The sequence below is a fragment of the Gobio gobio genome, assembly GCF_949357685.1.
Source record: "Gobio gobio genome assembly, chromosome: 7".
In the NCBI taxonomy this organism is placed as follows: domain Eukaryota; kingdom Metazoa; phylum Chordata; class Actinopteri; order Cypriniformes; family Gobionidae; genus Gobio; species Gobio gobio.
The window spans coordinates 6783702-6809380 of NC_137103.1; the positions used below are offsets into that span (position 1 = coordinate 6783702).

A 25679-nucleotide genomic window follows, 5' to 3' on the forward strand; every position below is an offset into this window, starting at 1 on the left:
TCCCACTTGGAACAAATGGATTCAGAACATTGTGTTAAACTCAATCAGGCATTTAGATGTTCACTTTTTACATGAATCAGAACTACACAGATTATGCCAAATATCGCTTCATATCAGAATATTGATGTGCAGATAAACAGTGTTGGTTGGTGTCAGTGTTGGTTTCTGCAAGTTACAACATTCTGCATATTTAATCTTTTATAATTTTACTTTCATATGATTATACTCCAATTATAGTAAGTGATTTTCACAGACAAGTTTGATTCTCCTCTCTATGCACCACTTTGAAAAAAAAATTAAACAGCACACAACTGCAGATTTTCAGTCAGTGTATAATATCTGTGCATTGTGGGAAATAAAGCAAGCGTGAAGAGCGGCGCGAGACAACAGGAAACCATTGTTTCCTCCTTTTTATCTGATGTGTCACAGTCACTCGTGTCAGAGAACACATATCACGTTGAGGTGCTCTTGTTGAAACCTGGATTAACTAAGAAAGGATCGCTCAGATTACGGATGGAGGGCTTTTGGTGCCGACTGCGGCACCTGCCGCTGTTACTGTGTCTCACAGGACTCCTGCAGGGAGGTAAGACTCGATACAATTTTATTATAAATGAACGATTACATTTATATAGACTGATTTTAAAATTTGGTCCCACTTGGACAAAATGGCTACTATGTACTAAAATGTAAATGAATAATTTGATACAAGGCACTTATTGTGTACATACAGTGGGTATGGAAAGTATTCAGACCCCTTAACATTTAACCATTTGCTCAAATCATTTAAGTTCTTTTTTTTCTCATTAATGTACACACAGCACCCCATATTGACAGAAAAACACAGAATTGTTGACATTTTTGGAGATTTATCAAAAAAAAAAATAATGTGAAATATCACATGGTTCTAAGAATTTAGATCCTTATATATTTGACTCAGGTGCTGTCCATTTCTTCTGATCTTCCTTGAGATGGTTCTACACCTTCATTTGAGTCCAGCTGTGTTTGATTATACTGATTGGACTTGATTAGGAAAGCCACACACTTGTCTATATAAGACCTTACAGCTCACAGTGCATGTCAGAGCAAATGAGAATCATGAGGTCAAAGGAACTGCCTGAAGAGCTCAGAGACAGAATTGTGGCAAGGCACAGATCTGGCCAAGGTTACAAAAAAAATGTCTGCTGGACTTAAGGTTCCTAAGAGCACAGTGGCCTCCATAATCCTTAAATGGAAGATGTTTGGGATGACCAGAACCCTTCCTAGAGCTGTCTGTCCGGCCAAACTGAGCTATTGGGGGAGAAGAGCCTTGGTGAGAGGTGAAGAAGAACCCAGAGATGCAGTCGAGAGATGGGAGAAAGTTGTAGAAAGTCAACCATCACTGCAGCCCTCCACCAGTCGGGGCTTTATGGCAGAGTGGCCCGACAGAAGCCTCTCCTCAGTGCAAGACACATGAAAGCCTGCATGGAGTTTGCTAAAAAGCACCTGAATGACTCCATACAGGCTTTCATGTGTCTTACACTGAGGAGCTGTAAGGTCTTATATAGACAAGTGTGTGGCTTTCCTAATCAAGTCCAATCAGTATAATCAAACACAGCTGGACTCAAATGAAGGTGTAGAACCATCTCAAGGATGATCAGAAGAAATGGACAGCACCTGAGTGTCACAGCAAAGGGTCTGAATACTTAGGCCCATGTGATATTTCAGTTTTTCTTTTTTAATAAATCTGCAAAAATGTCAACAATTCTGTGTTTTTCTGTCAATATGGGGTGCTGTGTGTACATTAATGAGAAAAAAATGAACTTAAATGATTTTAGCAAATGGCTGCAATATAACAAAGAGTGAAAAAATGTAAGGGGGTTTGAATACTTGAATACCCACTGTGCAACAAAGAAGTGTTTTGTATTTTGGGTCTGTACAGTTGCTTCTGAATAGCTGTCTATACAGGTCAAATTAACCCACAAACAGCAAGAACGTCTGAACACATCTGCGTGTTGAAACTTTGAATGCATGTTCATGACTCTAAGTGAGACAGTCACAAAATTTCTAGAAAAATAACAGGTTAGATAGTATTTCAGCTTGATGATGATAGCTATTTTTTAATGATGACAAATGATGACAAAATGCACATTTTTGGGGGAAATATTTAAGATTTGCCTGTCTGTTGCATCTCTTCACACAGATCTGTGCTACGGTCAGCGTCTGGTCCAGATCCAGGAAGGTCCTCTGTATAGAGTGAAAGGATATCCCATCTCCATATTCTGTAATGTTACTGGGTTTAAAGGCCCATCTGAGCAGGATTTTGAATTTGTTCTCAAGGAATCAAACAGGGAAATAAATATGATTAGTACTAAAAGGCAAAACTTTGCCTATGCGATATTCTCCAGTAGAATAAGTGAAAAAGATGTTGAGATTGAGAGGTTGTCAGGATCTTCAGTTCTCTTGAAGATCAACACTTTGCTGGAAGGAGATGCGGGTGATGTGTTCTGCCAAACCCCAAACACAGATGGCGAATATTTTGGAAGTTATGAAGCGGGAGTAACACTTAACGGTAAGATTTTCTTTATCTCGAGTGTTTTGGTGATTAATTAGATGATTTTTCCTGAGATTATTGACATTTCATTGGCAGAACTATATCTAGAGAAATCCCTCCATTGACTTTTCCATTCATCCCAACAGAAGATGATCAGCTATAAGCTGAAGTTGTACATATATTTATAAATCACTATTATCTAGGGATGGGTAACAGTGGTCGAGTAATCGAGTACTCGAACGTGACATCGACCATCGATCATGAGAACGATGATCGCCCTGACTTTAAAAAAATGTATTTGTCTCTTTTTTATTGGTTATTGCATCATTTTGGTCTGATTGGTTAGCGTTATACAGCACACCTCCAGACCGCGGTGAAATAAAGTGAAACTGAGGCGTGCACTGCAGTGATGTCTGGAATCACTGTGATCATTAAATGTTTAGTGCAAGATGTGCAGCGCCAATCTACATAGCATTATAATGAGAACATGATGGAAATAGAATGCTGTAAATGATCTGTGCTTAGTTCCCCGTGTATCAGCTGTTAAAGGAAATCCACAGAGAAACTAGCGAGAACACTCAGACTAGCGCGTGAAGTTCACGTGCGCATTTGCGTCCTTTTCTGCAGATGCACGTTGCAAGATTACTTTTATGTTGTCTATATCTGATTAATCTAATATAAAACGCGTTTGGTTGAGCTTAATAAGCTAGCAAAACGCTGCCCGTATACCGGCTCTAGTTCAATCTCTTCAGTTTCAGGCTACCTCAAATGCAATGCTCGACATTATGGGTTAGAGATGGTCATATTCTTTTTAGATAGGCTATTTCTTTCTCAGAATCATTGATATTAGTAATGCAGCAGTGCTATACTGTTCTTGTATTTTTTAACAGTAGACCTAGTTTATTTTTTCGTTATGAGTTTGAAAACGGGCAGTGATGTCTGTTAACACTTCGATCATGAATAATAAAATTAAGTGCATGATGTGCAGAGTCAATCTGTCATAGCATTATAATGAGAACACGATTTTAATAAAATGTTGTTTCTGTGTGCTTTCGTTGTCCGTGTATCAGCGTTGTTGGGAAGAGCGCATTCAAAATGTTCTGTTTCAAACCCATCGCCTGTAAAATCTAGCGTTAGCACGCTGAAGTTCATGTGCGCATTCACGTCCTTTTGTGTTGATTTCAATTGTAATAGGTTCATATAAATTTGATATAGGGTGCGTTTGGTTGAGTTTATTAACCAGCTAGCAAGCTCTGCAGGGTGGTGTTATTTCATATTTCATAGTTTCAGCTCAAATGCAATACTCAATATTATTGACTTGGTTATTTGAGACGGTCATTTTATAAAGATTTCTTTTTCAAAGACATTTATGCATCATAATCTAGCAGTTATTTTTAGTTTTATATGTTCATGTTTTCATATACCTGTTTTCATGTCACGTTTTTATTTGTCAACAACCATTTTCATAACAGTATTTTCATTATCTCAATGACGGACATGCCCCGCCCCCGAGTACTCGTTTTTGAGACCTATCGATGATCGAAATGAGAAATTGACAAAAATGCCCATCCCTACTATTATATCAGCCATCAATTACTCTCTAGATATTGATATTGAAAAACACATATTGGTCGACCACTCGTTACTAATATTACTAATAAATCCGCAGTGATCGAGGACACCCTGGTGGCATCATACTTTGGCTCTTCCTCTCAGAGCTTGTCTGAAGGTGATCCTCTTCAGCTTGAGTGCCAGGTCTCCAGCCAGACTTATCAGCACACCCATCTGTCGGTCACCTGGTTCATCCACAGTGAAGAGCATGAGAACCCCCGACCGATCATCACTCTGGACAAAGATCTGACTGTGAAGACAGGAGCTGGATTTGAGGATCGCTACCACGCAGGTCTTATCAGCATGGATAAGGTGGAGGACACAACCTACAGACTGAAGATGTCTCAAGTGCAGCTGTCAGACCAGGGGAAAATCTACTGCAAAGCCATGGAGTGGATCCAAGACCCAGACCGGTCCTGGACACAGATTGCCCACAAAACCAGCACAGCATGTAATGTGGAGGTCAAACAAATTGGTAAGATTTATATTTTGTTATTTAAACCAGAGGTTCTCAACTGGTTTTGCTTCAGGACCCAGACTTCACACCTAGTGACCCAACAGAGTTTAGAGTACAAAATTAACAAAGAAATGCCCTTAAAGGTGAACTATGTAGGATTTTTGCAGTAAAATATCCAGAAACCACTAGGCCAGTGTTATATATTTTGTTCAGTTGAGTACTTAGAATATCCCAAATGTTTACAACTATTTGTAAATCGTGAGAAAATTGCTATTTTAACTGAGGAACCGGGACGTGTGGGCTATGCGTGTGAGGGAGTCGCCTGTCGATTGCGTCATATCTGCGTCACCCTCGGTTTCTGGTTTTATTCAGTGAAACACTTTACTCTCACTGCAGTGTGAACAAGTGTCATAGCAGCCGCCGAGCGAACGTCATAACTTCCTTTTCAACACACTCAGATATATCTAATACGATAAACAGAGTTGCGTTACCTCACATACTCATGACTGGAAAAGAGGAAGTGGCGCCGGCAACCGTGTCATAATAAAAGTCCCGCCAGCGACTATGCCATAATAACAGTCCCGCTCTTCAATCGCTCCTGCGGCCTTGCTCAGCTCCACAACACTCGGTCCTGCTCTGCTTCAGACTACAGTAATGTTAATAATCGCATCCATGAACATGATTTCTGCCCGAGTCCTATCCTGACTGTTTCCCACCGGCTGTGAGGTGAAGACCACGTCCCGAGAATCTGCGCTCAAACGTACCGTCATCAAACTTCGCCTTTGTTTTGAACAGGCGACCTCTAGTGGACGGAAAAGTTACATAGTGTAGCTTTAATATGTTGCTACTTATTCACATTTATCTAAATGTCTTTTACATTTCAATAGTTTTATGCTCTGCTGTCCATAATTTACAGTACAAAAAACAAAAAAAGGTGAACCTGTATTTAATGTATTCTGGGTCAAATGTTGTGTTACCTGGAGCAGTTGTCTGTAGATCCCCCAGAATAGACCTGTAACCTACTGTACCAGCTGAGAACCACTGCTATATATGATATAGGTCAGATCCGGTGTAATGACTGTGTGAGTACAAAATTGTGTAAGTGAACCTTCTACATGTCGTGCTATTTCCTGTGTTTCAGAAGTGGCCCCTGATGCAGGTTCTTTCAGTGTCTATATGAAGCCCTCAAAGGCGTCACTACAGGTGGGAGATGCACTGGACATCCACTGCAGTGTGAAGGCACAGAATCTTCCTGGTCATTTATTTTCAGTGACTTGGCTGAAGAACCAGAAGAACGTGGCTCAGATCGGATCTTCTGGGATGCTCACCGTGTTTGACAATTACAAAGAGAGAGAGAATGAAGCGGAGATGAGAGCAGTGAAAATCAGTCTCACAGACTACCTGCTGACCATCCGTTCTTCTAGGACTGAAGACCAGGGCCAATACCAGTGTGAAGTATGGCAGGAAAACATGAATGATGATGGCACCTTCAAAAAAATACAGAAACAACTGTCTAGTCCAGAGACTGTGAGCATCACGGCCAAAGGTAACTAATGCTACAGTGCTTCTCCTCTATAGTCAAGTGGACTTTATTGTGTTGCTTAGGCTATTACCAAAAACAAATTTTCTACATATTCTTTTTGTAAAGAAAAAAATATAATTACATTTACATTTTCTTTCAAGAACATATACCATGTAATGAGAAATATAGTTTTTATTTATAACAAATATGAAAATACACAGCTAAAATTATAAAAAAAATGTATGATATGTTATAGCATCACAAGACACTGACATTGCCTGTTTATTTGCCTCTCTGGTCAGAGAGTGACCTGAGGGTGGTCATGGAGATGAAGGAAGCGGTGACTGAGGGAGATGCACTACAGGTCACCTGCTCGGTGTCGGGATTCAAAGGGCCTTTATCAGTCTCATGGCAACACAAGAAAGACTCGGGCGATTCCTTCAGTGATGTCATTAGCCTGACCAATGAGGGAGTGATGAAAGATGTTGGGACAAAGTATCAGAGCAGACATGTTCAAACGCTCCATTCTCCAGCTGGAAACTTTACCCTGGAGATCGGTGCATCTGCAACATCTGACAGCGGCGAGTACAGGTGCATTGTGTCTGAATGGACCGTACAGAGCAATGGCGAGATGAAGAAAGCCAACACCCAGACTCAGCAAAAAGCCATTTCAGTTCGTTCTGTTGGTAAGTTTACTATATATTCACACATTATTCTCATAAATTCTGACATAGATTCTGTCATTACTTTGCTCATATTTCTACTGCATGAGACCAGAGAATGAATAATCACTGAAGACGTTTCCTTTCAGAATCTCTAATGACGGTGACCTTGAGAAGTCGAACAACAAATGTGCCTATAAATTCATCAGTAGATTTAATATGTACAGTCAAAGGGGCTAAAGTGTCTTTGGCTGTACGCTGGATGTTTCGGCCCCTCAATTCAACTGTACAGAGGAATATTTTATCCATACGCCACACTGGAGAAATCGCCTGGGGAGCAGATCAGAGAAACTATCAGCTATCCATTCAGACACAGCCGTCAGCCACAAATCTTTTGCTCATAGTGCCACGAGCCAGCAAGCAACAAGAAGGGCAGTACCAGTGCCAAGTTGATGCCTATCAAAAGGATGTACAGAAAGCCACTAAGAACTCCAACCCGTTGGCTGTGACTGTACAAAAACCTGGTAAATACAGCTGTTTTTTTTTTTATTATAATTATTAAGAAAGTACATTGTACATGTAACATACATTAGTCTTAAACTCTTTTGATCTTAAGGCCTATGCTAAAATCCATACAGTTAGTTTTGCAGACAAATATAAATTGTTCCTTCATATGAATTTCTTTCCATTTTAATGAATAAGTTGGACTGCATAGTGAATCAGCCAACAAGTGTCCAGCATACTTGTGATCACCTTCAATACTGTTTAAAAGGATGCATCTCAGGAAGTTGGTTGATTAAATGTCCAGAGTGAGCAGAGCTGGAATCTAAGAAGCTCAAATATACCGTTGACGCATTGCGCTGCGCCTAAACTGCTAGAAGCTGTCTAAACTGGACGCGACAAAGCGACCGTTGCAAAGCATTTGTCCTTCATATCAGTACGTCATAACTAGAACAAGGCTTCAGTTTATTGTCGTGGAGCGTGCACCGCGTCTCGCCGCTTCAAGTGTAGACAACATCACTGATTAAAGTGGGCTATTTTGTCTTTGGTCGAGCCGCTCGCGTCCAGTGTAGACATGGTGTAAGAGTTTAGTCTGATGTTACATTAGGTGTCATTAACTACTATGTACATCCATACAATGTGTACAGTACATACAGCTTGTTACATTGTATTTTATTTAAAGTACCTGCACATAATTGCAAATTTTTTCACACTGTTGACCGTACAACAACCATTAAACTGCTTTTAAACCTACCCCTTCTTCTAACCTTACCCATATCCCAATCTGGTCACATATTATTTTATAATTATGCAAATATGTGCTTTAGTAATATTAACTGACAACATTTACTTACTGTTAGTTTAGGGTAGGGTTAGATTTAGGGATAGTTGCATGTAAAGTCTACACTGAGCGGGCAAATGAAACCGCTATGGTTCAATGGTCAGGATGGCAGTGAAGCAGTGTACTGTGGAGTACATAGGACAAGCTGGAGCACTGAAGAAGGTCTGACCATTCACTGTAACCCGAAGAAGTTACCGGTTGTAAAGCTTGTCATGCCACTGGACTTCAGTGGCTTCAGCGGGCAAGAAAGAGGGGTTGCTCCAGTGCAACAGCTTCTCCATCAAAATCTCTTTCTCGTGCAGGTATTGTGAAGATATTCCTCACATTCCCGCTTCTTCAATTCCTTCTGTTCAAGCCCTGCTGTGTTTGTATTGAGGAGGAAGGATCCATCAGCAAACCATAGGGAGGTTATACTTTCTTCTGGAAGGGGAAGGCAGAGAACGAGGTTGGCTTTGCCATTCGGACCAAGTTCCTCCACCTGCTGCCTGAACGGGCATCAACGGGCAGATAATGAAGCTTCCCTTAACATTGACCAGTACATCACAGCCATCAGTGCTTGAACCCCTACACCGGCCAGCAGAAAATAAGTGAAGTGTTATATGAAAACCTTGATTCCATTAACGAGTGACATATTAATAATTCTAAGTGAGAAGTGAGAAGTGAGAGTGAGAGTGAGAAAAAGACCACAGCAGTAAGGAAGTCAGCAACCTTCATGACTCGGCAGGATGAATGGCAATGGATTATCGGTGCTGACACTGTGTGCTGAAAACAACCTCACAATCACCAACACCCTCTTCAAAATAGCCAACAAATATAAGACATCATGGATACAACCTAGATTCAAGTAGTGGGATCTTTATGACTCTATCCTTGTGCACAGGAGGGATCTGAAAAGAGCCATGCAAGTATTGGACAGACCACAGATTGATAAAGTCTACCTTTACATTGCCCCATTGCATCAAAATAATCCCAAATTAACCAGAGCAAGGTACAATTGTGTCAAACTAAGGAGAAGAGGAACCACTTCAAGCAGATGACGAGAGAGTCAGAAAAAGATAACCTTGGCCGAAAGAAGCGAGCCCACCAAGACTGATTTGATGAGAAAGACGGAAGGATCAGCGGACTGCTGGAAGAAAAACACAAGGAATATGTTGAGTGGCAAAATGTCCTCAACTCCACAGTGAAGAAAGACCGTATTAAACACCTACAGAGGAAGACCAAGAGATCTTCATGCAATGCAGGATGGCTGGTGGGACAGCAAGGCTGAAGAAGTCCAAAGTTTTGCAGACTTGTGCAATTGCACAAAATTCGTCAGTGCAATAAAGGCAATCTACGGCCCTTCAAGACCATAGGATAATGGGCTTGTCCTCTCCAATGGAGATGCTTCATTCTCATTTGACATTGAGAATGAAAAAAGGCTGTTTGATGGAGAAATATATAAGAGATTTATTAGAGCTGTCTTCCACCGTTTATTTGGATGATGCATTGCTAATAGAAATATTTCCTGGAGGCTTAGATGAACCACTGTATTCTAAGATGCCTTGGAAAATGCCAACAGCACATTGGAGCAATATATTTACTTTGGACTCCTGCTTAGTCAATTGACCCCAGAAAAAACACTTATCATTCCTGTAATTCCTGAGCCTGTTCCAAGGAGTGATATTCCTGAGTCCATTCCATTGAGTTATGTTCCTGAGCCCATTCCTTAATCCATTCCAGTGAGTGATATCCCTGAGTCAAATTCCAGAGTCTGCTCCAGAGAGTGAAATTCTAGAGCCAGCTCTTCCTGTCTGTTCTGGTGTAATCGAAGAGGTGTCCCTCTCCCTATATGTTGCTGCAGCTCCAGTGTCTGTTCCAGCCCCTGAGTGCAGTCCAGTGTCTGTTCCAGACCCTGAGTGCAGTCCAGTGTCTGCTCCAGCCCCTGAGCGCAGTCCAGTGTTGGCTACAGCTCCTGAGCACAGTCAAGTGTCGGCTCCAGCCCCTGAGCGCAGTCCAGTGTCTGCTCCAGCCCCTGAGCGCACAAAGTAGCCATAGCCATAATGACCCCTGAGTGCATTCCAGTGTTGGCTCCAGCCCCTGAGCGCAGTCCAGTGTCGGCTCCAGCCCCTGAGCACAGTCCAGTGTCGGCTCCAGCCCCTGAGCGCAGTCCAGTGTTGGCTCCAGCCCCTGAGCGCAGTCCAGTGTCGGCTCCAGCCCCTGAGCGCAGTCCAGTGTCGGCTTCAGCCCCTGAGCGCAGTCCAGTGTCTGCTTCAGTTCCTGAGCGCAGTCCAGTGTTGGCTCCAGCCCCTGAGCGCAGTCCAGTGTCGGCTCCAGCCCCTGAGCGCAGTCCAGTGTTGGCTCCAGCCCCTGAGCGCAGTCCAGTGTCGGCTCCAGCCCCTGAGCGCAGTCCAGTGTCGGCTTCAGCCCCTGAGCGCAGTCCAGTGTCTGCTTCAGTTCCTGAGCGCAGTCCAGTGTCGGCTCCAGCCCCTGAGCGCAGTCCAGTGTCGGCTCCAGCCCCTGAGCGCAGTCCAGTGTCGGCTTCAGCCCCTGAGCGCAGTCCAGTGTCTGCTTCAGTTCCTGAGCGCAGTCCAGTGTTGGCTCCAGCCCCTGAGCGCAGTCCAGTGTCGGCTCCAGCCCCTGAGCGCAGTCCAGTGTTGGCTCCAGCCCCTGAGCGCAGTCCAGTGTCGGCTCCAGCCCCTGAGCGCAGTCCAGTGTCGGCTTCAGCCCCTGAGCGCAGTCCAGTGTCTGCTTCAGTTCCTGAGCGCAGTCCAGTGTCGGCTCCAGCCCCTGAGCGCAGTCCAGTGTTGGCTCCAGCCCCTGAGCGCAGTCCAGTGTCGGCTCCAGCCCCTGAGTGCAGTCCAGTGTCGGCTTCAGCCCCTGAGCGCAGTCCAGTGTCTGCTTCAGTTCCTGAGCGCAGTCCAGTGTCGGCTCCAGCCCCTGAGCGCAGTCCAGTGTCTGCTTCAGCTCCTGAGCGCAGTCCAGTGTCGGCTACAGCCCCTGAACGCAGTCCAGTGTCGGCTTCAGTTCCTGAGCGCAGTCCAGTGTCGGCTCCAGCCCCTGAACGCAGTCCAGTGTCGGCTTCAGTTACTGAGCGCAGTCCAATGTGGGCTCCAGCCCCTGAGCGCAGTCCAGTGTCGGCTTCAGCCTCTGAGCGCAGTCCAGTGTCGGCTCCAGCCCCTGAGCGCAGTCCAGTGTCGGCTTCAGCTCCGGAGCGCAGTCCAGTGTCTGCTTCAGCGCCTGAGCGCAGTCCAGTGTCGGCTCCAGCCCCTGAGCAAAGTCCAGTGTCGGCTCCAGCTCCTGAGCACAGTCCAGTGTCGGCTACAGCTCCTGAGCACAGTCCAGTGTCGGCTCCAGCTCCTGAGCACAGTCCAGTGTCGGCTCCAGCCCCTGAGCGCAGTCCAGTATCTGCTTCAGCTCCTGAGCACTGTCCAGTGTCGGCTCCAGCTCCTGAGCGCAGTCCAGTGTCTGCTCCAGCCCCTGAGCGCAGTGCAGTGTCTGCTCCAGCCCCTGAGCGCAATCCAGTGTCTGCTTCAGCGCCTGAGCGCAGTCCAGTGTCTGCTCCAGCCCCTGAGCGCAATCCAGTGTCTGCTTCAGCGCCTGAGCGCAGTCCAGTGTTGGCTCCAGCTCCTGAGCGCAGTCCAGTGTCGGCTTCAGCCCCTGAGAGCAGTCCAGTGTCTGCTTCAGCTCCGGAGCGCAGTCAAGTGTCGGGTCCAGCTCCTGAGCGCAGTCCAGTGTCTGCTTCAGCGCCTGAGCGCAGTCCAGTGTCTGCTCCAGCCCCTGAGCACAGTCCAGTGTCTGCTTCAGCGCCTGAGTGCAGTCCAGTGTCGGCTCCAGCCCCTGAGCGCAGTCCAGTGTCGGCTCCAGCCCCTGAGCGCAGTCCAGTGTTGGCTCCAGCCCCTGAGCGCAGTCCAGTGTCGGCTTCAGCCCCTGAGCGCAGTCCTGAGTGCACAAAGTAGCCATAGCCATAATGACCCCTGAGTGCAGTCCAGTGTCTGCTTCAGCTCCTGAGCACAGTCCAGTGTCGGCTCCAACCCCTGAGCGCAGTCCAGTGTCGGCTCCAGCCCCTGAGCGCAGTCCAGTGTTGGCTCCAGCCCCTGAGTGTTCAGTGTCCAGACCAGAGAGTGCAGCACTGACCATTATGGCTACGGCTACTTTGTGCATTTGGGCTGCACACACAGCCATAGCTCCTCCCAATAATTTTTTTTGTGGTGTCCCTGATGGTTCCACCCAGCCCTATGTTGGCTGGGATACCTCCCAAGCTCCTTGAGTTACCAGCTCCTCCCTGGCTTCCTGTATTGTCAGCAATTCCAAGGCTCCCTGAGCTACCGGTGCCTCCCTGGCTTCCCGTGTGACCAACAAGTCCCAGGCTCCCTGAGCTACCGGTGCCTCCCTGGCTTCCCGTGTGACCAACAAATCCCAGGCTCCCTGAGCTACCGGCGCCACCCTGGCTCCTTGTATTGCCATGCTGCCCTGGAGGCTTCCTAGCCCGCGGTCACTGCCCTGGTTACCTGGCCAGTACTTGTCATGCGCCCGCACCCTCGGTTAGACGCTTTTTGGCGCAAAGTCACGCCTTCCGGGAAGGGGGAGTAATGTCACAAACTTAAGTCAGCAGTCACCTTAGCGCACTACATTTCCCATAATCCCTCACATTCCTCGCCTGCCCTCAGTCAACCATTATCCACACCTGATTCCTATCTTCACTATAGTGACCACCACATATAAGCACACACTTCAGTTCAGTCAGCATTTGTCCTTAAACTAGGAAACAGACCCCATCCAGTGGTCTCATAGCAATTCCTGTTCTCCAACTACAATTCCAAGAAGTATATCCTTGTGTTTCCAAGTCTGCCCTTGTTATTATATACCTGCAATACTTACATGTGTCCATCTACTGAGGTGTGTGCTCCATTAACCAGCTCTGCCATCTTCTCATGGATCCCCTGTAAGATAATAGGATGTTATTGTTACCATTGCACCTCCAATTATTATCCATCTTGAGTTACTCACATGTTCACTCCATGCTTGTTGTCTGGATTCACTTCCTGTCCAGTGTGTATTTCCTGACAGTAATAGCAACAAATGCAAATCTGGCCAAACTTTTGCATAACAACATCTATGCACACAACAAATACCTTATGAAAAATGCTTAACTTCATATTATAAGTGCATAGTAGTTAAATACGCCTAATATAAATAGGGGCTGGTTTTGTATTATTCCATAATACCCATACTTCCATTGGTGTTATTTCATAGTTTTGTTATGATACTTTTTAAAGTTTCCCTTAGTGTATAATGCAATGTTTCCCAACCGGGGTGCCGTCTGACGAGAGCAGGGGTATCGTGTAAAAGTTTTTCAAATAATTTTTTTTCGTCACATTTTTAAAATAATTCTCTCTTTGTAAACTTTGTTCAATGCATGCTAGTGCTGCCGTATGTTCGAATATGACCAGTAATTTTCGCCGTCATCACCCGGATGTAGTGCCAGAAGATGCGAATGAGAAGTCGCGCGCGCTGTGAGAAGATTTGTCTCTGTGCACTCATCCTAAAGTGCGCACACGTCTCACAGTGCGCAAATATTGAGTTCTCTTTCACGTCTCGCTCTTGAACGTACAAACTCAAACAAAAAGTATGTCAACATGTCCATCTTGATGAGTATTCTAGCAGACATAGTCTGTATATGGACTATATAAACTTATACAGTCGAGAAAGACGACGCATATCCAAGCATTAGGTCTTAAAGGGGCAGTAGCCTTTACTGCTGTCTGTTTAATGTCAAACAACAAAAGACAAGGACATCACTCACTGCTCTTTATTGAATAGCTTTTGTAAGTTTAATAGGATTAATCTTTAATTTATACAGTCAAATATGCAATGTTATTTTACATTTGATAAATTTCTGTACCTGAAAACTAATGTTAGACGTACCTGAAAAACCTGAAAAGCACAGTTTATTTTATTATTAGTATCTTTGCTCAATCAATAGTATTTATTTGTGCTGCTGCTTGTATTTAAATTATTTGTTCTTATTATTTTCTTTATTTTTATTTGACAGTATTCCTTTTTTCCCTGAACATGGCAAATACTGAACCGTACCGAAACCGTGAACCTAAAACCGTGATACAAACCGAACCGTGAGCAATCTGTACCGTTACACCCCTAGCGTAACGGGGGTGCCACAAAATGGAGAACATTTTCAAAGGGTGCCATGACTGAAAAAAGGTTGGGAAACACTGGTGTAATGTATCTGTGCAGGCATAAGATCTGCAGAGTTACAAAGCTCATAGTCTCCCACAAAGGAATGTATTCTAAAAGAGAACACTGCTCCATATTACTTCTGCAAACGTCTGTCACAATGTGAAATATTTGCATGATGCTCACCCAAAGGCGAAGAAAGAAAGAAGATGAGGCTTCAGTTGATTGTGTTGTCATCATGTCTTGTGTGTTTCCATGTGCAAGCAAAATTTGTTTGGCCTTCCGCAAATGGATGAAATTATGAATTAGTTAAGATAAGTTTGTAAAGCTGTTCCTGAGCAGTGAAACCCATAAGTTATCTTGTGTACAACACATTTTACAGAGGATAGCTTCCTGAACTACAGACTGAATTAGAAATATATACTTGAATATGTTTTTTAAACTATGTTTGTTATATCCTTTCTCAAACAAGAGAGATATAATTTGAGAAAGGAGAACTGGAAACTTGACCATGGCTCAAGCAGAACAAACACATGTGACCATTAACCAACATTGTGTGCATGTTTCAAGCATGTAAATTAAATAACAGAACATTTGTAATTGTCCTTTCCCAGTGCTCCAAAATATCAGATTCAACTGCTTTTATAAAGTATTTCGATAACTGTAGATTCATCAGTTTTCTGAATATCTCTCTCTCTCTCTTCTCCTCACTTTGTAATGACCAACAGTCAGCAAGATGAGCCTGTCCAAACTCAAGTCTCGTCTGGAAACCAATGTCAACACTGATGCTAAGATTGAATGCTCAGTCCTGGCCACAACCACAGACACCTCTCGTTTCATGATAACATGGATGATTGGGTCCCAGATGCTCTTAACTATGGACCTAGATGCTGTTCTCAAGTTTGGCCCCGCAGCTGAACAAGAGATGGACCCGAGAATCCGCATGGAAGTAATACAGAAACAGACCTTCCAGCTGACTGTCCATCAGGTCCGAACAACTGACAGTGGACAGTATCGTTGTGAGGTGGAAGAGTGGCTTCAGGATCCTCTCGGTGACTGGTATTCCCTAAAGAAAATGTCTGTTTCCACTGAGCTTGTTGTCAAAGAGAGAGGTAAAAAACAAACAAAAAAACACATTTACTTTATTGCAATGGCCTTTTCAATATTCTTCACACAAAGAAGTTTTAATTGATTATAGTAGATGTTCTTGAATACTTCTTTACTTTGATTTTTTTTACTCTGAAGAAATGTATTCACATCATTGCATATATGGATTTATGTAAATTAAGTCTTTTTGAATAAATTAAGACCAAAAAAATACCACATATCATAACCCACTTACTGATGCAGTACTTATCTCTTCTGTTTCAGCCAGTCATTTCAGAATGAATAAAGCTAACACTCAGCTGAAGGTCAAAGAAGGAGAGCAGCTGCTGTTGAATTGCTCAGTGGATGGTATTGGGTCTGATTCCACACTTCGCTACACCCTTTCCTGGTTGTTTAACCGAGATCAGTCCTCCAGTGTGACACTTCTGACCTATAGATATGATGGCCGTCTGATATTCAACAGCTATAACTCAGAGATTTCGGGACGACTCCACTTCTCCAGCCCAGAAGTGGGTGTCTTTCACTTGGCTATCCATAGAGCCATCCAGGAAGACAGTGGGCACTACTACTGTCAAGTTAATCAGCACCAATTGGACTGTAAAGGCCAATGGTCAACTAAGGCAGGCGACAAGTCAGGTTATACCAATGTTAGTGTTCAGCTTATAGGTGAGTACTCAGTCTATATTTCAATTTAGAGTTCTGAAATCATAAAAACATTCCTCATTTATGCTGTTTTTTGTTGCAATTAAATCAGAGAACAAACTGCATGTGTACAAGAAAGACCAAAGCGTCAACATCACCAATCTGCAAGAGGGGGTCACCATTGACTGCATCATTGACTCGCGGTCCAGTGATGAGTCTGTATTTGAGGTGACTTGGTCCACGGGTCAGAGAAGCGAACGACCCCTCATCATCTTCAATGCCAGTCGTGATGGAACCTTACACAGTGCAATCGGTGATAAAGATCTGGTGTTTAGACGCCCAAGTGCCATGCACTATAAGCTGACTGTGCCAAACATCAACCCCACTGATACTGGCCTTTACTATTGTCAGGTTGCTGAATGGATTCAGACACCTGCAAACAAGTGGAGAAGGATAGGTGACGACAAGTCTGGAGAGCTATCCGTCCATGTGGACACTGAGAAAAGCCAAAAACAGGACAGTTTTACCATGGACAGGACTGACAAGTCTCTTGACATCAAAGAAGGAGAGCAGTTTGAGCTTACATGCTCCTTGGATGTAGAAAAAGAGGATCCTACACGTCTCTACAAACTCAGATGGGTGTTTAATAGCAGGGAATCTACTACAGGGAAATCTTTATTGTTGTACTCTTATGATGGTCGTCTAGAGTACAATGAAAAAAACAAGCAGGACAGGTTACGCTTCTCTAGACCTACTTTTAGTATATTCAGTCTGGTTGTATTAAACTCAGATACAGCTGATAGTGGAAGCTACCAGTGCGATGTTGATCAGTACCAGCTCAATTCTGAGGGCCGGTGGGAACAAATGGCACGCGCCCAGTCAGGTTCAACTGACGTCACAGTTCACAGTATTGGTAATGCATCCATTTACATCTCATCCATTTTTTGTCTCTTAGTAGATTAATTAAACTTACAAAACCCTGTCATATTGCTTATGGCTATCAACATACAGTATGACCATCTTTAATGGAGTCGGTTTCATTCTTGTTGTCTGATCTTTGATGTTATGTTTATTTAAACAGAAAGTAACCTGCATGTTAAGAAGGAGAACAAAAGGCTCAACATCACCAATCATGAGGCTGGGTTCACCGTTGACTGCGTCATTGACTCACAGTCCAGTGATGAATCTACCTTTGAGGTTACCTGGTTCAAGATTCAGGAGGAAGAAGGACCACCAGTCGTTATATTCACTGCCAAACGTGACGGTACCTTACACAGCACAATAAATCTCGATAAATCTCTGGTGTTTGGACGACCACTTGCCACACACTACGAACTGACTGTGCCACAGATCAACCCCACTGATGTGGGGCGATACTACTGTCAGGTAGAGGAGTGGCTTCCAACGGCTAACAACTGGAAGATATTGGCTTCAGATAAATCTGGAGAGCTCTCTGTCCATGTGCACACTGAAGGTAACTATCTAGAAAGTAGCATTTTTTATTCCAAAGACACATTAAAAGTGCTTTAAGCCAGGGTTTCCCAAAGGGGTTTGCAAGAGAACTGCAGGGGGCTTGTGGATTAATGAATAGCTCACAATTAAACTGAATGTAAAATTAAAACGAATAAATGGGGCTGTGCAATTAATCGTAAGACAACTGAAATTGTGATATAGCAATAGTGGGATACCAAAGAAATCAAAGGCTGAGATTTAAAGTGTTAGTTCACCCAAAAATGAAAATTCTGTCATTAATTACTCACCCTCATGTCGTTGGACACCCGTAAGTCCTCCGTTCATATTCGGAACACAAATGAAGATATTTTAGTTGAAAGCTGATGGCTGAGAAAGGCTTCAGACAGGCCTCCATTGGCATTCAGTACATTGACACTTCCAAGATCCATGAAAGGCACTAAAAACGTCGTTACAAAGTCCATCTCACCACAGTGACTCTACAATAATCTTACGATGCGACGACAATAGTTTTTGTGCGCAAAAAAAAATCAAAATAACACCTTTATCCAACTTGTTCTCGACTTCCATGTATGCTTCCACGACGCATGCGCGAGAATATGACGCAGATCCGGCGTTCGGACACATGACCCAGAAGCGATTTGTTGACAAGCAGAGGAAGACGCGCGTGTCTAAGCTGTTGGATTCTACATTGATCGTGCTTTAGGTCTCGGCGTAGTTCTCAAAATGGGGATTAAGTGTGTATTTCATGGATTCCCGAACCCCGGCGCTACGTCATATTCTCGCGCATGCGTCGTGGAGGCACACACGGAAGACAAGAACAAGTTGGAAAAAGGTGTTATTTTGATTTTTTTTTTGCGCACAAAAACTATTGTCGTCGCATTGTAAGATTATTGTAGAGCCACTGTGGTGAGATAGACTTTGTAACGACGTTTTAAGTGCCTTTCATGGATATTGGAAGTGTCAATGTACTGAATACCAATGGAGGCCTATCTGAAGCCTTTCTCAGCATCAGCTTTCAACTAAAATATCTTCATTTGTGTTCCGAATATGAACGGAGGTCTTACAGGTGTCCAACGACATGAGGGTGAGTAATTAATGACAGAATTTTCATTTTTGGGTGAACTAACCCTTTAATGAAATTAATATATAGTCTGTTGCACTGCGTATTTCAGGGTGAAGTGTGGCACTGTGTTCATTTACACACATGCAGCTTATAATACAGTGTTTTCAGCATCTCAGAGCGGCTCGGCTCACAGTAAATGCTGCATGTGTTGTGCCTTTTACATGCATTTGGAAACACAACGTGGGGTTCAATGTTAGGTTCACTTTATTTACACATCTTCATATTCTCCAATATTTTATTTGGAGAGAAGTATGGCATTTCCCCAAAATTTCAATGCAAAGATCCCTTGTTTTTTTTTTTGCTTATGGCTATCAACATACAGTATAACATACAGTCTTTAATGGAGTCAGTATATTCTGTTTCATTCTTGTTGTCTGATCTTTGATTATATGTTTATTTAAACAGAAAGTAACCTGCATGTTAAGAAGGAGAACAAAATGCTCAACATCACCAATCATGAGGCTGGGTTCACCGTTGACTGCGTCATTGACTCACAGTCCAGTGATGAATCTGCCTTTGAGGTCACCTGGTTCAAGATTCAGGAGGAAGGACCACCAGTCGCTATATTCACTGCCAAACGTGACGGTACCTTACACAGCACAATAAATCTCGATAAATCTCTGGTGTTTGGACGACCACTTGCCACACACTACGAACTGACTGTGCCACAGATCAGCCCCACTGATGTGGGGCGATACTACTGTCAGGTAGAGGAGTGGCTTCCAACGGCTAACAACTGGAAGATATTGGCTTCAGATAAATCTGGAGAGCTCTCTGTCCATGTGCACACTGAAGGTAACTATCTAGAAAGTAGCATTTTTTATACCAAAGACACATTAAAAGTGCTTTAAGCCAGGGTTTCCCAAAGGGGTTTGCAAGAGAACTGCAGGGGGTTTGTGGATTAATGAATATTTCACAAGTAAACTGAATGTAAAATCAAAATGAATAAATTGGGCTGCGCAATTAATCGTGATAAAACTGAAATTGTGATATAGCAATAGTGTGATACCAAAGAAATCAAAGGCTGCGATTTAATGAAATAAATATTTAGTCTGTTGCACTGCGTATTTCAGGGTGAAGTGTGGCACTGTGTTCATTTACACACATGCAGCTTATAATAAACAGTAAATGCTGCATGTGTTGTGCCTTTTACATGCATTTGGAAACACAATGTGGGCTTCAATGTTAGGTGCACTTTTTTTACACATCTACACATTTTCCAATATTTTATTTGGCATTTCACCAATATTTCAATGCAAAGATCTTTTTTTTTTCTTTGTTCAATGTGATTTCCGAAAGAGGTCTTATTTGGTTCTTGCAAAGAGTGAACCCAAGTGTGAACACACTTTAGTATGGGGAACACGTATTCACTTTTGCCTCAATAAACTCCTAATTTACGGCTTATTAATAGTTAGTAAAGTACTTTTGGTAGCGTTTAAGTTTTCCAGACAGCAACATAGTGTCGGCCCAGATCCGGCCCACATCTGGTGCACGTGGAATCCATGTAGGCTGAATCTGGGCCTACACTATGTTGCTGTCTGGGCTAGGTATTGGTAGGATTAAGAGATGTAGAATTTGGTCATGCAGAATAAGGCATTAATATGTGCTTTAAATACTAATAAAAAGCCAATATCATAGTAATATGTAAGCTAATAAGCAACTAGTTAATAGCGAGAATCGCACCCTAAAATAAAGTGTTACCGCAATATAATATGTTTTCATAGGAGATCCAATGTCATATCACAGTTCAAATTGCAATATTTGACAAAATAATCTCAATGTATTTTTTGGGCAAGCCGTTCAGCCCTATATAATATTAAAATAAAAACAATTAAAAAAAGAAATATTTTGTGTTTACCTGCATGTACCGTGACCATTAACTGTCATTAGAGAACCGTGAACATGTGAATGTATTGATACTAGTGGTGGGACTCTTATCGGGCGATAAAAAAAATATCGCCGTTAATCTATTCTCAAAGTTGGGTTGGGAGCTGGGTCTATACTACACAAGCTATGATGACTTTCACCTTGATATTTTAGTGTGGATGTATACCTAGCCAAATTGCACTGTAGGGGCGAGAGAACGAGTCTTCGAACCTGTGTGTATGCCTACTAGTGTTGTCAAAAATATCGATATTTCGATATGTATTGATACTGAAATATCTGAAATGATACAATACTCATTTTCTACAGTATGGATATCAGCTGCGCTCTCCTCTCCGACCGACAGCGAGTTGAGACACGCACCCGCTTCCTCTCATTCAGTCCAGTTAACCCTCTGAACATTGCGAACTGTGTTCTGCTGAATTTTTCCTCATGACTGCGTGTTAGTGTTGGTGTGACAGGTCTGAATTTCGCGCTCGGTTGCACATAACGTTAATTCTACTTATTCCCGCAGATTTCGCGCTCGCATCTGAAGCGCACACACACATACCGTAATAAAGCCGCCTCTGACATACAAGTGCAAAAATTAGCTCCTTTTTCCAGCTTATTAATGGTCAAATACACTCAAGCATGTCTCAATGCCCATCTTGGTGAGTTTTAACTTAAACACAGTCGTAACCAGCTCACAGGAACAGTGTTTGGGATCCATGTGTGCGTCAGGTCTTAAAGGGACAGAAGTTATTTATTATTCAAACTACAAAAAGACAAACTATCACTTACGAGCACACATATTCTGAATGCCTTTGGCAGAATTCAAATGAGCCATTTTAATCTAGATGAATTCCAAGATTACAGTGAGATTAATCTAGATTTAAAAAAAAAATCTATGCCCACCACTAATTGATACATTATTGAAATATAAAATTAAAATCTCAGGGGGTACTCAAAGAAAATATTTTATTAGAGGGGTTTGACTGACAAAAAAGTTTGGGATCCCCTGCTGTAAGTGATTTGAGCCATTTTGAGCATTTCCACTAGACTTTAGTTGCTAAATTATTCTGTCAACATCCCGTCAACCACACAATAGCCTTAAGGCCTGTTCACAACAGGACGATTTTCGCGCACGTGTATCGCCGACGTTTAACACCTCGTGACTAATCAAAGGGCGCCAATTTGAGTGTGCACACCGACGTGCAAAACGGCAGGCGTAAAAGCGTCATTTTTAAAAAAAACGCTTAGGGTTCGTTTTTTTTATTTTGACGCGGCGCATTAAAAACTGGCCGACCAATGAGATTGGCACTTTTGTTCACGTGCCTGAAGCTGCTGAAGTGACATTAAAACACGACTTGGTGGCGCTCAAGCACAAAACGGTCTTGTCGAGCACGCATTGATACGACAAAGAAGTAGTAAGTAGACAAAGAAGAAAATGAGCTGATGCTGCCTGCCAGATAGTAATATAATATGTCTATGGTTTTGGCAAGCACGTAAACATTGTCTCTCTTCTCCTTCTGTGTGACAAGCGAGTGTCAGAAACGTAAAGTGCCGCAGCACCACCTTGTGTACCAGGAGCGCTATCTACTGACTGTGCACGTTCACTCGGCGCATCGCCAGTGGAAATCGTTTGGGTGTGAACACTCAAGACGTGCCGAAAAACGTCACGAAAAATGCTGCCGATAAGCGTGCGCGATAGTCGTCCCGGTGTGTACAGGCCTATAGGCTGCGTCCGAAACCTGGAAAATGCTGCCTTCGGAGGACACATTTCCAGGCAGGAAGGCATCAAGGCATGTCCGAATCTAATGTTAGCTTCACTTCCTGTCTCCTGAGACACCTTCATCTGATCGAGTTGTGAAGGCAGCATAAATGTATCCTTCACTGCCTTTGATATCCCACAATCCTGTGCGTTCCATTCAGTGACAGTTGAGCTGGGGGGAAAAGATGGCGTCCCAAAGTTGCGTTTGCTAGTCAGTTTTTTCCACTCCTGATGCCATTTCTAGCGAGAAATTACTAATGTAGTAATTAAATATTTGTTTAGTTTTCACCAAAGCTCTCCCTATTTTGCTGTAGATCATTAAACGGTTACACTGCCTTATAAGTCTGTCCGAAATTAGTTTTGTGAGGTGCCTTCATGCACAAACGCTGCATTACAAGCCATTGTCTGATAAGGGCCTAGGTTTTCGGACGCAGCCATGACCTCACTAAGTAGAAGATGTTAATGGATCAGCATCCTTCAAGTTGACCCCCAGCACTCGGGTTGCCAGGTTTTCACAACAAAACCCAGCCAATTGCTCCTCAAAACTAGCCCAAAACTAACCCAATCGCGTTTCGGGGGGGTTCCCCGGTAAAAATTGAGTTTGGGGGGTAAAATGTGTGTTTTTTGTCAGGGTTCCCTGCAAAAATTCACATTCCCGGGGCTAAATATCACATAATTGGGGTCGCATCAACCCGTGGCAACACTACCCACCACACAGACCCTAACCCCAACTTTCAATGCAAAGTCAGCAAACTCCAAAGACATCTTATTTATCTGGAGAGAGCTATTCAGAACAACACATTTTTCGCTTTTCTAAGAAACAACAATCTAACATTTGATTTGTTTTTTTCAGGTGATCCTGTAAAATCGACAGACCCGTTAGGAACAGCTCTGGGAATCACTATTCCTCTGATTTGTTTTCTTGTTTTGGTCATAATATTCTTGCTGAGAAGGGAGCACAAGAGGAATTGTGATCTGAAGAAAAAGAAAGCTTGTCTGTGGGCTGAAAACAACCCTCTTGCCCCTGTGCTGGAGGTGACTTCTGCTGCAGGGGATCAGTCCCCTAACCTTTTATGATCAATATCACTATAAATCAATTCAATAGGCAAGATAAATAGAATAAGCACACATGATATTAAACCGGATGTTCTCAGCTGGTGTCTCAGGACCCTGACTTTACATTGCACATCAAGAAATCAAAACAGACCTGGCTTCCACAGAATCGAAGTAAATATGAATGTCCTTAAACCAAGCATCGAAATGTATTCTTTTGAATTTGTTTATATGACCATGATGGATGTACAGTAACAGGTTTGTCTTTATAGTTTGAGTTTCTGATTTCTAAATGTCTCTTGAGTTTAGATTTATTATTAATTCACTGCAAATAGTGTTTCTTTAAACACTTTTCTCACGGAGTCTGGGTCATAGGTAGTTTTAGTTTTTAGTATTTGAGGATGTAAATGTCATGCAGCTTGTCCTAGCTACTGAGTAAAATATGAATTTGTGGGGAAAAAATATATGTAGTCAAACCAAAATGTATTCAGACACCAACATTTTCTCACATTATCACAGTTTATTCGCTATAGTTAGAAAAAGGGTCCTAATATATGAAAAGAACTCGGAGTTAAACTGTGTCAAAACAGATTAATCTTGATAATGTCAGATAACTTTGATAGAAAGGGATGGAATGGATTACAATCAACCAATCAGCTGTTAGATTCAATTCCAATTTAGCTCCAAGGACCAAGCAATGCTTCATTTTGTTCAGTCTGTGGTGTCAAAGGTCACATTAGCAATTAAAGACAAAACACTGAAGCAAAACATGCTCAGGTCAAAGTGTTTGAATCATTTTGGGCTCAAATGTTTATCAATTTATACCCAAAGAGTTTTGGGTATAATATGTCATAGTTTACTTTATTACAGAAATGAACTGTGTCCTGCACCCCCTAGTAAAAAAATATATCTGGTGTCTGAATCATTTTTGGTTTGACTTTATGTGCCAGTATTTTGGTTGGATACACAACCTTTGAAGTAGACATCAAAATATCAAGTTAATAAGCCTATTTATTTTGCTATCTGTATTATCCACCATTACATAGTTACCATTTAGCCTGGTTTTCCAGTCAGAAAAGACCTACAACACATTTTCCAGTTGTAATTGCACAGTATTATAGTGTTCACATTGGAATTGTAAACACATTTATTCATTGTTTCTGTTATGATGATGCTATATTTTCAATTAAAATGGCTCGTACTCTCCATTTCTCTCTTTATAGTTGCTTCACATGAAGGTCAATAGCAGCAGCTGTAACTGTGGTTAGTGAGTCAGATCAACACACGCCATTTAGACTTTTCCATGGTAGACAGGAAGTCAAGATGCTCTGAGCAGATCTGTTTGACAATCACAATGGGGTGGTTGTGGTTTTTGTTGCTCATCTTAGGCTGATCTCGCACAGAAGAAATGCTTTCTTTGCAAAAACGGATGATTGAAAACACTAAAAGACAATTGGTTTAGGTTTACTTTAGTTGTTGATAACTCTGTATTTGGGAAAAGTAGTGTTATGGCTTATTATACATGTGTTCGGTCTTTAAATGTGATTTGAGATTCCAGGTGAATTTCTAATAGGTACTGTACATGATCATTCTTCACATAAAATACTGTCTTCTTCCTCTCCTTGCACTGCAAAATTGTACCAACATTGCATTTAAGTGATCACATATAAAACAGTAATACTGAAAACTAAAGCTTAATTGAACAGTCCACACTTATAGACAATTTAAAATATACAATTAGAGACGTACAGACAATTATAAGAAACACAGTATATTTTTTACTACTTAAGCTCTGGGGCCATTTTATTACAGCTCAGACAACATACCGGTATACTTACATGTTTATGACTTTTAGCAGTGGTTTGTGTAACTTCAAAGGGTTTCCTGTAAAATGACACCAACATTTTGTATTAAGAGACGACTGTATGTGTGTATGGGAAGCTTTTCAATTTGGGTCGGCCAAATTCAGGCGCCGAGTTTAAGTGGTTAATGAAGAGGGCAATACCAGGAACTAAATGTAGAGCCGTGGCCTACTTAGATTTGACCAAGAAGACAAATAATCTCCAAAGATATTTTTTTGTGGAATAAATAATATCATAGTCAAATTTGATTCGTCAAATCACCTTCATACACTACCCCAAAAAAGTTCAAATATGGCCTCATGTGTTGTACAAGGAAGCAACTGTTCATGCTTTTCACACAGGTTATTTACAGTAGTGTTCTCTACATAACTGCATTTACCACTTACCAATTATATTTTTGTAACAGTACTTTCTTCTTATTACTCTTCTTTGCAGAGGCGCTATGAGTGAGTCGTTCAAAAATATAAATATAAAAAGGATAAGGGATAAA

General features: G+C 42.5%; 1 protein-coding gene across 1 annotated transcript; it reads left to right on the forward strand.

The window, feature by feature from the left end:
• The first annotated feature begins 437 nt into the window (after positions 1–437).
• LOC307128870 (immunoglobulin superfamily member 2-like) lies at positions 438–24534 on the forward strand. The gene is made up of 12 exons (XM_079820889.1): positions 438–583; positions 2180–2548; positions 4200–4616; positions 5740–6144; positions 6423–6806; positions 6932–7306; positions 15024–15407; positions 15667–16068; positions 16157–16957; positions 17126–17518; positions 19046–19435; positions 23128–24534. The coding sequence occupies exons 1-12, from the start codon at positions 514–516 to the stop codon at positions 23349–23351; spliced, it is 4614 nt and encodes a 1537-aa protein (XP_079677015.1). The 5' UTR covers positions 438–513; the 3' UTR covers positions 23352–24534.
• The last annotated feature ends 1145 nt before the right edge of the window (positions 24535–25679 follow it).

What these genes read in the sequence shown, in the direction of transcription:
- LOC307128870 (XM_079820889.1), top strand. Translation starts at nt 514, where the DNA reads ATGGAGGGCTTTTGGTGCCGACTGCGGCACCTGCCGCTGTTACTGTGT. An exon ending in CGTCACAGTTCACAGTATTG is followed by an intron (nt 16,958 to 17,125) that starts GTAATGCATCCA and finishes TTATTTAAACAG; the next exon opens with AAAGTAACCTGCATGTTAAG. An exon ending in TGTCCATGTGCACACTGAAG is followed by an intron (nt 17,519 to 19,045) that starts GTAACTATCTAG and finishes TTATTTAAACAG; the next exon opens with AAAGTAACCTGCATGTTAAG.